General features: G+C 46.9%; 1 protein-coding gene across 1 annotated transcript in view; it reads right to left on the bottom strand.

Annotated features, from left to right (window-relative positions):
• The window catches only part of ldb3a (LIM domain binding 3a), a 210,520-nt gene that overhangs the window by 60,315 nt on the left and 131,994 nt on the right, over positions 1–18,211 (bottom strand). Inside the window, exon 8 of the mRNA XM_085970260.1 lies at positions 15,396–15,572. Within this exon, the coding sequence (XP_085826386.1) occupies positions 15,396–15,572 (177 nt within the window). The remainder of the gene's footprint in view (positions 1–15,395; positions 15,573–18,211) is intronic.

Raw genomic sequence — 18,211 nt, 5'->3', positions numbered from 1 at the left:
ACGCCGGCGAGCGGCCTGCGCGGGACCTCCAGACCACTGCACGGCCACGCAGCTTAATGGGAACACTGCATGCCAGTACTGTACTTGCCTAAAAATAGCACTCTCGACTGCATTGATTTTGCTTCTCTACTCTTCCCTCCCCTCCCCTCTCCTCCCGGCACCGACTCAGCAATCGCGCCTCCATTCTGAGTATCTGCAGCCTTCCAATACTTCACCAAAGTGGCAATCTTTCACGCGCCAGTCCAGACAGAGAATGCTGGCAGCCAAGCTGGACACCGTCACACCCATGCACTTCCAGCAGGGGGCAGTGGATGGTGGTCAGCAGCAGGAGCACAGGCTGGCTATTGTCCTCTCCCCCCCCACCCCCAGCCCAGCCCAGGCCTACTGTTGAGCCCCAGCAGTTCGCCCAGTTGTGATCAGCTAACAGATGAGGAGTGCAAGCTGCGACCTTCTGGGCTGTAAGGTTCAGTGCGACCCACTAAAACCATTGGAACAGCTCATTTTAACCAGTGTGAAAATGACAAGACTCCACCAACCCTGTAGGCATGAATACACCAACAGAGCTCCCGTTACGTACTGACATCTGTTACTTATCCTCTGGCTGGTGACTAAGATGGTCACGTAAACTCTCTTAAGCAATGGCGACATTTTCCCCACTTGAGTCATTTCTTTTGCGCCAGTCGCAACACCATAGCCACAAAGCTCATAAATACTTAGAAATGATTACTGCTACAGAGAAATCTGTCACAAAAGCAAAATACTGAGGATGCTGGAAATCTGATATAAAAGGTCATCGACCTGAAACGTTCGCTCTGTTTCTCTCTCCACAGATGCTGCTTCAGCTGGTGAGTGTTTCTAGCATTTTCTATTTTTATATTAGCGAAGTCTGTCAGCTGGGGCCCCGCGATGGAAATGAATTTGCCCCAAATAAGGAATCGCCTAAACGGCACTTTGGGAACATTTGTGGCACTAGCTCAGATATCCTCTGCCCTCACGAACTGTACAAACAGAATCTGGAAAACTTGAGATGGCCCAAATCTGACCCAAAGTAATCCAGTCCACTTGTAAAATCTGAGATACGGAAGAATAAGTGTGAGGTGATACATTTTGGTAAAAGAGAACAGCAGTAATTATACTCTGAATGGAAGTAGGCTCGGTGCTGGGGAAGAGCAGAGGGATTTGGGTCACCGGTCCACAGGACATTAAGGCAGCACCACAGGTTGATAAGGCTGTAAAAAAAACGAAGCTAATGGAATTCTAGTTTTATCCCGAGGTATAGAATATAAACATAGACATAGAAGATAGGAGCAGGAGTAGGCCATTCGGCCCGAGACTGTTCTGCCATTTAATGAGATCATGGCTGATCATCCAAATTCAGTACCTGCTTTCTCATCGTATCCCTTGATTCCTTTAGCCTTAAGAAATATATCTAACTCCTTCTTGAATATATTTAATGAATTGGCCTCAACTGCCTTGTGTGGTAGAGAATTCCACAGGTTCACCACTCTCTGGGTGAAGAAATTCCTCCTCATTTCTGTCCTAAATGGCTTACCCCTTATCCTTAGCCTGTGACCCCGGTGCTGGACTCCCCCACCATTGGGAACATCCTTCCTGCATCTAGTCTGTCTAGTCCTTTTAGAATTTTATAAGTTTCAATGAGATCCCCTCTCATTCTTCTAAACTCCAGCGAGTATAAGCCCAATCGACCCAATCTCTCCTCATACGTCATTCCTGCCATCCCAGGTATCAGCCTGGTGAATCTTCGCTGCACTCCCTCCATGGCAAGCACATCCTTCCTCAGATAAGGTGACCAAAACTGCACACAAGGTGTGGTCTCACCAAGGCCCTGTACAACTGCAGCAAGACATCCTTGCTCCTGTACTCAAATCCTCTCGCTATGAAGGCCAACATACTATTTGCCTTCTTAACCGCCTGCTGCACCTGCATGCTTACATTCAGTGACTGGTGCACAAGACACCCAGGTCTCGTTGCACTTCCCCTTCTCCCAATCTATTGCCATTCAGATAATAATCTGTCTTCCTGTTTTTGCCATTGAAGTGGATAACCTCGCATTTATCCACATTATACTGCATTTGCCATGCATCTGCCCAATCACCCAACCTGTCCAAATCATACTGGAGTTTCTCTGCATCCTCCTCACAGCACACACGCCCAGCCAGCTTTGTGTCGTCTGCAAACTTGGAGATATTACATCTAGTTCCCTCGTCTAGATCATTTATATATATTGTGAATAGCTGGGGTCCTAGCACCAATCCCTGCGGTACCCCACTAGTTACTGCCTGCCACTCGAAAAAAGACCCGTTTATTCTAACTCTTTGCTTCCTGTCTGCCAACCAATTCTCAATCCAATACAGTACCTTACCCCCAATCCCGTGTGCTTTAACTTTGCATGCTAATCTCTTATGCGGGACCTTATCAAAAGCCTTCTGAATGTCCAAATACATCACATCCACTGGTTCTCCCTTATCTATTCTACCAGTTACATCCTCAAAAAATTCCAGTAGATTAGTCAAGCATGATTTACCTTTTGTAAATCCATGTTGTCTTTGTCCGATCCCGTCACGGTTTTCCAAGTGCTCTGCTATTACATCTTTTATAATGGACTCCAGCATTTTCCCAGATACCGATGTCAGGCTTACCAGTCTAGAATTCCCCGTTTTCTCTCTACCACCTTTTTTAAATAGTGGGGTTACATTAGCTATCCTCCAATCCATGGGAACTGTTCCAGAGTCTATAGAATTTTGGAAGATGACCAGCAATGCATCTACTATTTCTAGGGCCACTTCCTTAAGTACCCTAGGATGTAGATTATCAGGCCCTGGGGATTTATCGGCCTTCAATCCCGTCAATTTCCCTAACACCATTTCCCTACAAATACTGATTTCATTCAATTCCTCCCTCTCATTAGACCCTATGTTCCCCGACATCTCAAGGAGGTTATTTGTGTCCTCCTTTGTGAAGACAGAACCAAAGTATGTATTTAATTGGTCTGCCGTTTATTTGTTCCCCATTATAAATTCCCCTGATTCTGACTGCAAGGGACCTACGCTTAACTTCACCAATCTTTTTCTCTTCACATATCTATAGAAGCTTTTACAGTCAGTTTTTATGTTCCCTGAAAGCTTACTCTCATAATCTATTTTCCCCCTCTTAATTAATCCCTTTGTCCTCCTATGCTGAATCTTAAACTGCTCCCAATCCTCAGGTTTGCTGCTTTTTCTGGCCAAATTATATGACCTCTCCTTGGATCTTATGCTATCCCTAATTTCCCTTGTTAGCCACGGTTGAGTCACCTTTTTTGTTTTATTTTTATGCCAAACAGGGATGAACAAATTCTGTAGTTCATCCATGCGATCTTTAAATGTTTGCCATTGCCTATTCACCATCAACCCTTTAAGTAACATTCCCCAATCCATCCTAGCCAACTCGTGCCTCATACCATTGCAGTTTCCTTTATTTAAATTCAGGACCCTAATCTCTGAGTCAACTACTTCACTCTCCATTTTAATGAAGAATTCTATCATATTATGATCGCTCCTCCCCAAGGGTCATCGCACAACAAGATTGCTAATTAATCCTTTCTCATTACATAATACCCAGTCTAAGATGGCCTGATCTCTAGTTGGTTCCTTGACATTAGTGTCCAGGAAACCATCCCGTATATACTCTAGGAATTCCTCCTCCACAGTATTGTTACTAATTTGGTTAGCCCAATCTATATGTAGATTAAAGTCACCCATGATAACTGCTGTGCCCTTATTGCACGCGTCTCTAATTTCCCATTTAATGCCATCCCCAACCTTCAGCATTACTGTTTGGGGGTCTGTATACAACTCCCACTAATGTTTTCTGCCCCTTTGTATTTCTCAGCTCTGCCCATACAGATTCCACATCATCAGAGCTGATATCCTTCCTTACTATTGTGTTAATCTCCTCTTTAACCAGCAATGCTACTGACATGAATCTTGCCATTCATGTAGAAATAACTATGAAATAATACTGGGCAGCCTGCTGGTGGCGCTGTCCAGGGAGAGTATAAATACTCGGGCACGGTCCCAGCTTGCTCAGGACATTTTGTAAACAGGATCTAGTGAAGGACAACTAGACCTCCATGTTGTGAAACAGTTGATTAAAGCCTTGTTTAATATTCAGACCAAGTACCTAGTAGTTTTCTTACATCAATTTAATCTACTGTTTGCTGCTCCACACTGAGTGGTTTTGGACCGGGTACTTGGTACTGAACTTGGATGATCAGCCATGATCGCATTGAATGGCGGAGCAGGCTCGAAGGGCCGAATGGCCTACTCCTGCTCCTAGCTTCTATGTTTCTATGTTTTGGGAACAGACAGCTATGACTGAAACGGTAGAAGGGAACCAGAGGTAGTAATCAATCCATCATGGAGAAACGACTCCAACCTGCCCGTCTTGACCTGGACCCCAATTCACCTACAACTGCTAAGGTATGGAAACACTGGTATCGTACCTTCAGCAACTTCTTCAGGGTGTGTGGCGAGAATGTTCCTGATAAGTTAGAGATACTTGCCAATTATGTATCCCCTCATGTGTTTGACTATATCGAAGATTGTGTAGACTGTGACTCCGCTATCCAAATACTACAGCAATTATATGTTAAGGCCTGAAACAACATTTTTGCTTGGCATCCACTGGCCACAACTCGACAACAACCCGAGGTATCACTTGACGAATTCCTTCAAATGCTTCGCAGGCTCAGCAAGGATTGTAATCTCAAAGCTGTCTCAGCTGAGCAGTACCAGGAGGAGGTAATTCGTGATTCCTTTATTAATGGAATTGCATCTCCCTTCATACGCCAGCGTCTGTTGGAGAATAAAACCCTCAAGTTACAAGTTGCCTATGACCAAGCATGTTCTCTGGACAGCAAAAAAATTGCAGATGCCTATCTTTTACCATGTGCACGGCCAACTGCTATCACTTTTGGTGACTCCTCCAATGGGCCTCGGGCGGAAGCCCTTACTGATGACGACTCTGTCCTAGCTGATGATGACCCTACCCTAGAAGCCCTCACTGATGACGACCCTGCCCTAGTGGCATCTTGGCAATCTGGAAGGAAATGGAGGTGCATTCCTAGGAAATTTTGTCCTGCTCGTAACGCAACCTGCAATCATTGCAGTAAGAAAGGTTACTTTTCTAAGGTATACCAGTCAAGAGCCCCTGTTCATTTTGCAGCTGCTACCTATAAAACCGCTCCTCCCCCAAGAGCCACTACTAAGGTTACAGCTGCTATCTATAAAACTGCTCCTCCCCCAAGAGCCACTACTAAGGTTACAACTGTCAAGGGTAAAACTGCTCCTCCTCCCATCACAGTTGTTTTTCCCCAAAGCCTGTCCCATGCAGCCACGAAGGTTTCGGTAAATGGACACATTTTGAGTGCACTAATCGACTCATGCAGCTCTGACAGCTTCATCGGTGAGCAGGCTGTCAGTAAGTTACAACTGCGTATTTACCCCTCGGACAGGGAAATTGCAGTGGCTCTGACGACACTGACCACCAACTCTTCCAGCTTTTGTCTTGTCAACCTTATTCTCAATGGCCGCACTTATTTCTCCACCCGGCTCGGGGTGCTCAAAAACCTATGCAGTGATGTGCTCCTGGGACAGGATTTCCAGAAACAACACAAAAGACTCACTTTTGAGTTTGGAGGGTCAAAGCTGGAGCTTACTATTTCCAAAGTACCTTTTTGTGTGCTTTCGGCGGCTTCGCTCAACGAGCCCTCGTTTGCCAATCTTTCCCCCCGATGTAAGCCCATAGTCACTAAATCACGACGTTTCAGCCAAGATGATCTATCCTTTATCGAGGCAGAGATCTCTCGCCTTCTAGCTGACTGTATCATTGAACCATGTTCATCTTCCTGGCGGGCTCAAGTCGTCATTGTTAAAAATCCTCTGAAGCAACACAAGAAACGTCTTTGCATCGATTACTTGCAAACTATTAACCAGTACACCGACCTGGATGCCTACCCACTACCATGCATTGATAATATGGTCAATAACCTTGCCAACTACAAGGTATTTTCAACTTTTGACTTAAAGAGCGCATACCATCAAGTACCGTTAAAGGACTCTGACAAAAAGTATACGGCCTTTGAGGACAATGGTCGACTTTACCAGTTTTGTCGCCTTCCATTTGAGGTCACCAATGGGGTGGCCGTCTTTCAACAGGCAATGGATAGCCTAGTCAAACAGGAGAACTTAACGGACACTTTTCCATATCGGGATAATATCACCATTGCTGGTCATGACCAGAAGGAGCATGATGCCAATCTCCAGAAATTTCTTGACGCTCTCCGTCGTCGCAACTTAACCTTAAATGAGTCCAAATCTGTGAAATCAGTACCATCAGTCAACATCCTTGGCTACTGGGTGGGCAATGGTGTCATCAAACCCGATCTGGAGCGACTTCGTCCGCTTCAGGAGCTCCCTCCTCCTACGAATCTCTGCTCTCTTCGTCGGGCACTCGGCATGTTCGCCTATTATGCAAAGTGGATACCCCACTTCTCCGACAAGATCCAGCCCCTGCTTCACGCTAAGTCATTTCCGTTGGAGGCAAGGCTATTTCAGCTTTCGACCTCCTCAAGCAACAACTGGAAAAAGCCACGCTTCGTTCCATCGATGAAAATCTCCCTTTCGTGGTCGAGTGCGATGCATCGGAGGTGGCGATCTCGGCTACCTTGAATCAAGGTGGTCGACCCGTTACATTTCTGTCCAGAACTTTGCAGTGTAGCGAGCTCCATTATCCTCCTGTCGAGGAGGCTACGGTCATCATCGAAGCAGTACGTAAATGGAGTCATTTTCTCGCTCGTCGCCATTTCACGCTTATAACCGATCAGCGCTCCGTGGGCCTTTATGCTGGATAACCGGAAACGCACTAAGATCAAGAATAACAAAATACAGCTCTGGAGGATGGAATTGGCTGCCTTTGGCTACACCATACATTATCGACCCGGCAAAGAGAATGTGGCCCCGGATACCCTCACGCGTGCATTCTGCTCTTCCATGTCAACTTCGACTCTTGCGGATCTTCATACTGACTTATGCCATCCTGGCGTTACCCATATGTTACACTTTGTGTGATCTAAAAATCTCCCATTTTCTATGGAAGACGTGAGAAGAACATGCTCCACTTGTAGAATTTGCGTGGAATTAAAACTGCAATTCTTCCGTCCATCGGATGGCTTGCTCATACACGCTACACAGCCTATGCAACGACTCAGCATTGACTTTAAAGGGCCACTGCCTTCCTCAACGCGAAACACCTACTTGCTTACAATGGTGGACGAATATTCACGCTTTCCCTTTGCTTTCCCCTGTCCCAATATGCTTACTTCCAGTGATCAAATGCCTCGATCAGGTCTTTTTCCTTTGCGGTACGGCCAATTTCACCCACTCTGATCGGGGTCCCTCCTTCATGTCAAGCAAACTCAAAAGTTATCTTTCCCAATGGGGAATCGCCACAAGTAGAATGACACCATATCATCCTATTGGAAACGGACAGGTTGAGAGATACAACGCTATCATTTGGAACGCTGTTCATCTTGCACTGAGGTCACACAACCTATCAGACCAGCAGTGGGAAACTATGCTCCCTGACGCATTGCATTCCATCAGGTCTCTTCTTTCTACATCCACCAATGCTACTCCTCACGAACGATTCTTCAGCTTCCAGCGTCGATCCACTCATGGGACGTCCCTACCATCATGGTTGGCAGCTCCTGGTCCCGTGCTGCTCCGAAGATTCGTCCGATCCTCTAAGAGCGATCCCCTCATCGACGAAGTGGAACTGACGGATGTCAATCCCACGTACGCATACGTGCGGTACCTTGATGGCCGGGAATCCGCAGTGTCACTTCGGGATCTGGCTCCCTGCCCAACCAGTCCCACGGACCCAATCAATGGTGGGATCCGTATTAATGACGTTGATATCCTGTGCTCCTCTGAGGATGACGCCCTACCCAAGACGTCAAGGGATTTGCCAGCTATTCCGCCGGATCAACCCGGGGAACAGAGTGCTCCCCGCGGGATGGCCACCTGAAGCCAGGACGCCGGTCAGTCACCGACTACTGAGCAGGGTGAAGCCAGCTCTGCACCTGTGGGGGCCCGCACCCAGAGCCACGATCTCCCCAGTCCCTCTCAGGTCGATCAAGGTGACATGGACTCTGCCAGCCCACCAGTATGAACTAAGCGACCTAGGGACCAAAACACGGTCCGAGGAGATGTGCCTTCCGGCCACCGACGGAGATCCAAACGACTGTGTCTATTCTTAGCCCGACTAATTCGGTAGAAAGAAGCCGCCAGACTTCCAATCGTTCAGGCGGGAAGAATGACATGAATCTTGTCATTCATGTAGAAATGACTTATGAAATAATACTGGGCGGCCTGCTGGTGGCGCTGTCCAGGGAGAGTATAAATACTCGGGCATGGGCCCAGCTTGCTTAGGACATTTTGTAAACAGGAACTAGTGAAGGACAACTAGACATCCATGTTGTGAAACAGTTGATTAAAGCCTTGTTTAATATTCAGACCAAGTGTCTAGTAGTTTTCTTACGTCAGCTACCCCACCTCCTTTTCCTTTTTTCCTGTCCTTCCTGTATATTGAATACCCCTGGATGTTGAATTCCCAGACTTGGTCTTCCTGGAGCCATGTCTCCGTAATCCCAATTATATCATATCCGTTTACATCTATTTGCACAGCTAATTCATCCACCTTATTATGAATGCTCCTTGCATTAGGACACAAAGCCTTCAGGCTTGATTTTTTAACAATCTTAGTCCTTTTAGAATTATTATTTACTGTGGCCCTGTTTGATTTACACCCTTGATTTCTCTGCCTTCCGCTTTTGCTTTTCTCCTTCCTGTCTTTTGTTTCTATCCTTGCTTCCCTTTCCTCTGTCTCCCTGCACAGGTTCCCATCCCCCTGCCATTTTAGTTTAAACCCTCCCCAACAGCACTAGCAAACACTCCCCCAAGACATCAGTTCCGGTTTAGCCCAGGTGCAAACTGTCCAGTTTGTACTGGTCCCACTTCCCCCATAACCGGTTCCAATGTCCCAGGAATTTGAATCCCTCCCCCTTGCACCATTCCTCTAGCCACGTATTCATCTGAAATATCCTTCTATTTCTACTCTGACTAGCACGGGGCACTGGTAGCAATCCTGAGATTACTACCTTTGAGGTCCTATTTTTTAATTTACCTCCTAACTCCCTATATTCAGCTTTTAGGACCTCATCCCGGTTTTTACCTATATCGTTTGTACCTATATGCACCACGACAACTGGCTGTTCACCCTCCCCCTCCAGAATGCCCTGCAGCCGCTCCGAGACATCCTTGACCCTTGCACCAGGGGGGCAACATACCATCCTGGAGTCTCGTTTGTGGCTGCAGAAACGCCTATCTATTCCCCTTACAATAGAATCCCTTATCACTATAGCTCTCCCGCTTTTTTTCCTCCCATCCTGTGCAGCAGGACCACCTATGGTGCCAGGAAATTGTCTGCTGCTGCCTTCCCCTGATAAGCCACCCCCCTCAACAATATCCAAAGCGGTATATCTGTTTGAGAGGGGGATGGCCACAGGGGACCCTGCATTACCTGCCTGCGCCTACTACTCTGCCTGGTGGTCACCCATTCCCTTCCTGCCTGTGCAGCCTTTACCTGCGGTGTGACCAACTCCCTAAATGTGTTATCCACGATGTGCTCAGCATCGCGAATGCTCCAGTATGTATCCATTCGCAGCTCCAGTGCCGCAATGCGGTCTGTCAGTAGCTGCAGCTGGATACACTTCCCGCACACATGGTCGTCAGGGACACAGGAAGTGTCCTGATTTCCCACATAGTGCAGGAGGAGCATGCCGGGGTATTGGTCTGCCTATGTAAAACCATAATAAGACCTCAGTTACTGTGCTCTGTGCAGTATTGGGCTCCACACTAAGGCTTCAGAGATAGTACGAGATTCACTGGGATGCTGCCTGGTAAAAGAAAAAACAAATATGAAGAAAGTGTTGAAAATTTGACGTTTTTTTCATTAGAAAAATGCAGATTACGGGGCAATATACTTAAATTGTTTAAAATTGTGAAAGGATGGGACAGGCTAGATAGAAGCAGAATGTTTCAGTCGTTGAGGGGTCTAGAATGAGGAGCCGCAGATACAAGATTAAATGTCAGAGATTTAGAACAGAGGGCAGGAGAAACTTCTTCACCGAGAGGTGCGAGGCTGTGGGATTCACTGCCAGGGTTAGTGGTTGTGGCAGAAACTGTCAACATTCAAGCTTAGATTGGATAGCTGGATGAAAGAAAATGGGATAAAGGAATAGGGCAACAGGGTAGGTAAATATGATTAAAACTATTTTCTCATGTGGAGGGTAAACGCGGACACGGACTGGTTGGGCCGAATGGTCTGTATCCGTGTTGTAACCTTTATGTACAGTATGTATTTCTACAACATGTTGCCCAGTCAACCTGACGGTACAATCAGGGGCAGCGACATCCTGGTCAATCGGCCATGGAGCAACCCTCCGACCATTTGGTCTGATTATAGTTCTGGGGGGGGGGGGGGGGGGTCGGGGGGGAAACACACATACCAACAGTATAATGAACGACAACTTGTGTTCATATAGTGCCTTCTAGAGCTGGTGTGGGGTATAAAAACCGCCATAGACCAGTTGGGCCGAATGGCCTGTTTCTGTGCTGTAAATTCTATGTAATCTCGGATACCAGAAGTCAGAAAAGTAGCAGACAGTCTGTGAGGGAGAAACACACTCTGCACTGTGGGCAGGACAGATAGCAGAGCAAAGATATCTTTCTTTGTTTAGTAAGAATCCACCCAAATGGGCTAGTGTACGCATGTTCTTTATTTTAGTGAGGTATAAATTCTGCACTCTTGAAGATCCCCGATTATAATCGTCCAACCTTTGGTGGCCGTGCCTTCTGTTGCCTGGGCCCCAAGCTCTGGAATTCCCTCCCTAAACCTCTCCGCCTCTCTTTCTTCCTTTAAGACGCTGCTTAAAACCTACCTCTTTGACCAAGCTTTTGGTCATCTGCCCTAATTTCTCCTTATGTGGATCGGTGTCAAATTTTGTGTCTTAAAATACTCGTGTGCAGCGCCTAAGGACGTTTTACTATGTTAAAGGTGCTATATAAATACTGTGGTAAACCACTTTTATCGTTCACTATCGTTACACTATGGTTATCACTGTTATATCGTTACACTATGGTTATCACTGTTTACACTGTTGTATCACTACACGAGGTCGCCTCTTGTCACGCTGTTATACCTGGGCTGACCACTGCTGACTCCGCCCATGGCTCCACCTACTTGCCCAGGTATAAAGGTGGTCGACTGGCTGGTATTCCTCCTTGTTGGATCCGATCACCCACGAGGGTGGGCTCTGTTATTTAGCCAATAAAAACCTATAGTTACTGTCTTAACTCGTCGCTTTTCATTGGATGAATTGATAGGTATATCAAATACAAGTTATTGTTGTTGTTGGTATGTAAACCAAAGTTGAACTGATTGTACCAAGCGACTTCCATCGTACTCCATGTTCTGTATGTTTTGCCTACTATGGGACAAAGCAGCTTACGAACCGAACCAAACAATGCCTCGCCTATTGTTAACTCCAACCACCTTCGGAGCGATTAAAGGGGTACACATGCTTAAGACACGGAGATCAGAAGGGAGGTTCATTGTTGCACTCCCAGGTCCTGCTACTGCGCTAGTAAATATACGCAGTGGGAGCCAACTTCTGCAACAACAAAAAAACAGGAACCAGACTGAACCCGGGCAGAGAGGCAGCAGAGCCAAATTCACAACACGCAGGATAAACTCAAGGGAAAGGTGCTGCAGGGTGTGGTGAATAAGAGAACTAGGGTTGCAAATGCGAGTGCGTGGGAGATAAAGCCATGAAACAGCCAAATAGCATTTTAGGTATTATAAATAGGAACAGAGTTCAAGAGCAAGGAGACATGATCAGTAAGTTCGCAGATGACATGAAAATTGGTGGGGTGGTAAATAGCGAGGAGGGTAGCCTCAGTCTGCAGGACGATATAGATGGGTTGGTCAGATGGGCGGAACAGTGGCAAATGGAATTTAACCCTGAAAAGTGTGAGGTGATGCACTTTGGAGGGACTAACAAGGCAAGGGAATACACAATGAATGGTAAGACCCTAGGTAAGACAGAGGATCAGAGGGTTGTGCATGTACATAGATCCCTGAAGGCAGCAGAACAGGTGGATAAGGTGGTTAAAAAGGCATATGGGATACTTGCCTTCATTAGCCGAGGCATAGAATATAAGAGCAGGGAGGTTATGATGGAGCTGTACAAAACGCTGGTTAGGCCACAGCTGGAATACTGTGTGCAGTTCTGGTCGCCACACTATAGGAAGGATGTGATTGCTTTGGAGAGGGTGCAGAGGAGATTCACCAGGATGTTACCTGGGCTGGAGCGCTTCAGCTATGAAGAGAGACTGGACAGGCTGGGTTTGTTTTCCTTGGAGCAGAGAAGGCTGAGGGGGGACCTGATTGAGGTGTACAAAATTATGAGGGGCATAGATAGGGTAGATAGAAAGGAGCTTTTTCCCTTAGTAGAGGGGTCAATAACAAGGGGGCATAGATTCAAGGTAAGGGGCAGGAGGTTTAGAGGGGATTTGAGGAAGAACTTTTTTACCCAGAGGGTGGTTGGAATCTGGAACTCACTGTCTGAAAGGGTGGTGGAGGCAGGAACCCTCACAACATTCAAGAAGCATTTGGATGAGCACTTGAAATGCCAGAGCATACAAGGCTATGGACCAAATGCTGGAAAATGGGATTAGGTTAGACAGGGCTTGATGGCCGGCATGGACGCGATGGGCCGAAGGGCCTCTTTCCGTGCTGTATAACTCTATGACTCTATGACACTTTGAAATGTGTACAAGGCAGTGATTAGGCCAGCGTTAGAATATTGTGTGCAGTTTTGGGCACCCCATTATAGAATGGACATTAAAACCAAAGAGCACTAACAATATAGATTTAACAAGATGGTTCCAGGTTGAGAAACTATCGTTATGAGGAGAGAGGAGATAGTGGGACTATTTCCACTGGAGCGGAGAAGGCTAGAGATTTATTAGATATTTGTTAATGTATGAAGGGTTTTGCTGGGGTGAAATATGAAAGATTATTTCCTCCGGCTGGGGAGTCAGTCCATGGGTGGTCATCAATTTAAAATGGTCGCTGAAAGAGTGAGAAGAGAGGTTAGGAGAAACTACTTTACACAGTGACTTATTAGAGCATGGAATGCTTTACCACAGGGAATAGTTGAGGGAGAGAAGGGATGAGCAGATAAACATTAGAAGTGGATGAAGATACAGGACAAAGGGGAGAGAGCAGGGCAGGGGATAAGTTTTGGATTGCTCTAGCAAAGAGCCGGCACAGACACAATAGGCCAAGTGCTGTAAACATCTATGTTCTATTATGGAATATAATCCCCTGCCTGTAGATAGTGAATAAACACAAGGAAACCCTTGGGCAAAAACAATCAGTACAGAATTTATCCATGACACAAAGTACCAATTTTTTTGTCAGCTGGGGTCAGTCCAACAAGTGCAGAAACCCATCACAGTTTAAAGTCTCCAAATCTAACGGAGAAATCCTCAGAAGTACTTTCTGTTTGCCGCATATAGAGAGTGCACACTCTCCCCCTACAGGGACACTATCCCTAGGGTAGTGGTGAAAGAATGACCCCTGTTGCACCTTTTGGGGGGTGGGGGGGTGGAAAGAGTACCCCACAGTAGCCACATCTCCCTCTCATTAGGGAACATTCCCTTATCTGTAGGCCTGGGTCCACTGCGAGGCACTAAAGCTGCCTTCCCCTTCTCCATCATCGGGGATCTTCTGCCCCTTTGAATGGTCACACCTCTTTGGGGGCTGCATGGCAATTCCACTGTGGCATGGCCAGGATTTTCCTCGGGGCCAATGGCGGGATCCCGCTTGCTGGTAGGGTTCCCGCCCGCTGGTAGGGTTCCCGCCCAGGAGGCTGCCATGCATACCTAAAGTCTAAGGGGGCGATTTTCCCTGGATACTTTAGGCTCTAAAGAGCCTCCAAAGCACCACGAGCTGGATGCAGTTTACAGGCAATTTCTAATAGTGAAATGGGCTATCCTACAGTCAGCCTGGTGGGATAGTTCCACTCCTGTCGGCTGGCCAAGGGGGGGTCTTGAACTGCAACGCCAGTTTAGCCCACGTTTAGTGCAAGATGCCCTCTTGGTAAAGGAGTTGAAGTGCGTGCTCGGAATGGCTGCCCGGAGGATCGTTAAGGGTCTGATTGATAATTAAATTGTCTGCTAACACTCATTAACGAGGCTGCACGGCATTTTGGTGGAGCGCGCTTGTCCCAACGCCCTCTCCTAGCAGCGACCAGCTGAACAGGAGTAAACAGGTCGTTGCTGAGGATTTCGAGCGCTAATTAAAGCGATGCTCAGCTTTCACTGTTCACTCGCTGCTGGAGGTTTGAAGAGGACTTTTGAAACACATCGGGAGACTTTCTGGGACACTCTGTCAAGACTTCACCAACTCTATCAACATTTATTCCAGAAATTCTCCAAGGACTTCACCTAAAAAAAGTGAGTGCTGGGCTACTCCACCTTATTGGAGACCTTGTAGGAGTCACCAGGGGAAAGGTGTTCGACATCTTGCTCGGGGTCCCCCTTGGTCTGGACGATGAATGGGAGGAGGACACGAGGCCAGACAGAGCAGCACCAGCTGCTGCAGGAGAGAGGAACAGGAGGGCGAGGTGGACTCCTTCCCCCCTGCCTGCGGGTACAGGACATCCCTCCTCCTCTGGACCTCCTCCGCCAGGTGCTCCAGTGCTGCGTCCCAGAACCTGTGGGCCCTCTCCCTCGGTCCCTGAGCCATCCTCAAACGCATTTTCAGTGGAAGTGGCTGCATGGAGGCTGCGCATACAGCTCCACGAAAATTGCTTCTCAACAGCACTTGAGTGCTAAATCTTCAGGTGTCTGTTTTAGCACCTCCAGGTTTAAATCATGGTAATCATCAATTAGCCCCAAACTTGCGTGCTAAAGCCAGACTTTCAAACAGGCGTGTCTTATTAACACAGCACCAACTTAGCGCCTGTTTTCACCCTTTCACCAAAATATCCCCCATAGCGTGTATTTTGCCCACATCAGTACAGATCAATCAATCGCCGTTAAGGTCACAGTTATACCTGCACACACACATGCAGCTAAACAAACAAGGATGTGGGAGCAGTCGAGTCCTTTCAGGCCTCTCTCAGTGGGGCAAGGCGAGTCCTGTCTACCCGAGGCATTACCAAATGTACACATCAGCAATCTTTCTTGCAGAAAATCCGATACCTTTGCAGAGCAGGCGAGGCCGGGGCAGCAGGACGGTCTTGATTGGCAGCAGCAGGCGGCGACATCGGCGATGCCATCAGGTTAGCAACAGCGGGCCGAATGGCTGAAGCAGCAGGCATAGCAGCATAGGCAGGGCTGGCTGTTGACGAAGCTGGCTGAGCAAGCTCAATAGGCGTACTAATCCAAATTACAGAAGGAAAAACAGATCATTAAAATAATACGCAGTCTCAGTGTCCAACAGGTCTCCAAGTCAAGCCAGTGAGGGAACCAACCCCACCTGAACTCTGCATACCCAACATCTTGGAAAGCACAGCAACATCACAGGGGGCTGGGGTTTAAACAACCAGTGGGTCCTGGACCTGAGGGAGAGGCACCTTCTACTAGTACAACTACGGCAGAATAGTTGCTAAGCTAGGCTGTTAGTTTACAAATGAAAAATAACATGGATATCAGAATGGATATCCCATCCTCAATGAAAGGAGTCCATAAAGCCACTGGACATTCTGATACAACACTTTTGCAGGCAGCATTCCTTTCTCCCATTACTAGTAACTGAGACAGAAATATACCAGGCACCTCTGATTAAAATGTCACAAGTTAGCAAACCAACACTGAGCCAAGCGACCCCCGTGACGAAGAGCACCGCGAGCTGGATGCAGTTTACGGGCAATTTCAAACAGTGAAATGAGCTATCCTACAGTCAGCCTGGTGGGATAGTTCCACTCCTGCAGGCTGATAATAAATTCAACGCTCTGTAGGAGAGGAACTGGACCAGCAGTTATAATGGAAGATTTAGTAAAGAACGCAGTCTGTTTGGACAAAATCCCAGAGATCCTGTCATGCGGGAAGAACCGTACCGGATCTCATGGAGGGTGTGCACAGTGAGAAGAGCGAATTTTACACATAAATAAAAAGCTGCAATGAAGACACGAAGTCATTACTAAAATATGTACACTGGTTTCAACCTGGAAAAACTCAACGTTTGCACAAAGTACTCTCCAAGCGTGTTTCAAGAGGTCTTGATCGACTTTGTTGGGTACATTTCACCAGTGCATGTTCCCAGCTCAGACCCTCGCCCTCTGGGACTGGTAGGGGTAAAATTAACCGCAGTGTGTTACTCCTGGTAACGCTGCTCCCAAACACTACAGGTGCGGGGACAGGATTGCATTCCAATTGTGGGCAAATTGGAGTCTTTCCCGACTGGTTATCTGGCACTGCAATCTGGTGAACTTGAATGGGATTCTAATTGGGCTTTTACTGATCCAGGATTTGAAGAAATCGCTGGTTTTCACGGAATTGAGAGCTTGAATTGCAGCACACTGCTTGAACAGTAATTTCAACTGAACAGAAGGGAAAAGCTTTGGATTGATCCTAGAACACAAAGGACACTCCAGGGCCTCATTTAATGAAAGGGATTATTTATCAGAAGCCAAGAATTTCTCCTCTCCCCACCCAAACACAATTTATATGGCAGCCTCTTCAGTTAATGTAAAGTAAGTGAGGTGTATTTTCAACTTGGAAATAGAAATGAATAGACGGTTTCTATAACGGGTGGGCGATTTCCAACGTCAGTTTCCCACCCAGGCAGCAAGTTGAAAATCGTCTGTGTATATCAGACTCAGGCACCAGGCCTACAGCATTCTTCTCACCGTAACAAGTGCAAAGAAATCAAAACACATCAGTAAAAACCCTTACAATAAAACAGCAGAGAGCAGGGAATGAAATGGAATGGGAAGAGGTCACAGAGCCTACTCCTTCCCAAGAACCATGCACTATTTGTCCTGTCACCACCGTGGATAAAACCCTAAACACCCAACCCAAAACATAGAGTCGTTGAAACTCACTCCAACTCACCTCCAGCATCTCAATTAGATAATTAACAAGTAATTCGAGAGTGCTGGTTCCGGACTCCTGATACGGAAGTCAAACTCCCACAGTTGGGAGGTTTGCCTGCAACATTGGGAACCACTATGTGGCTCGAACTCCCCTGGATAGATCGAGCGACTGGTAAGGTACCAAAGACTGACCAATTGGCTAGCTGCCTTGGTGCTGGACAGGACTGTCTCAGTTCCACTGTGACAACTGGAACCAAAAACTGCCAGAACACGATGCCCAGCAGAACACACATTGAAGCTGCCCTGTCTCTACAATCCCACGTGCATCTCACACCTTTGAGCTGGTAGATTTACGCCTTTAAATGCACGTGACTGCTTGCCCTCATCACATATACTGGACCCTACGGAGTACCAGAGGAAGCAGAGAGAAGATGTGCTGTAGCACGCACCAGCCTACCCAAGAGCAGTGGTGCCCAGAGAATGAAGGAAACCACAAGACTCTGTGTCTGGTGAGGGCAAGTTGGCCCGCATGATCAAAGGTAGTAGCATTCAGTGTTCAACCTCTTGCAATGGTCCATCCAGTAAGTACAAGAACACAACATTACAATCCACATTAACCCACGCTAAACGGCTGCATCATGCACAGGACCTTTCGACAGTCCTCAATCAATACCCAAGAAACAAGAACATAAAAGCCAACGGTGAAAAAAGATAATTGGCCTGAAACTTGTCCTTCTAGTACCAAACTCTCAGCCCAACATCCAAAGGCATTTGCAGGTACCTAAAGTTGGCAGATTATTCCAGGTGCCTATCACTTTTTAATATTGGATTTACATTTTGTTTTAATTAGTTCAAATTTCTAACCTCTAATCCCATCATTATCTTGTTGGAACCATTAAATATTTTATGTAATTTCACACGGTCTCCCCCTCAACAATCTCCTCTTTAAACTGTAACGCTTGAATTATTGTAACCCTTTCC

The sequence above is a fragment of the Somniosus microcephalus genome, chromosome 29, assembly GCF_052327205.1.
Source record: "Somniosus microcephalus isolate GS21.2 chromosome 29, FLI_Smic_1.0, whole genome shotgun sequence".
Lineage (NCBI taxonomy): Eukaryota > Metazoa > Chordata > Chondrichthyes > Squaliformes > Somniosidae > Somniosus > Somniosus microcephalus.
The sequence above is the reverse complement of the archived record's forward strand: the minus strand, read 5'-3'. Positions and strand labels throughout refer to the sequence as shown.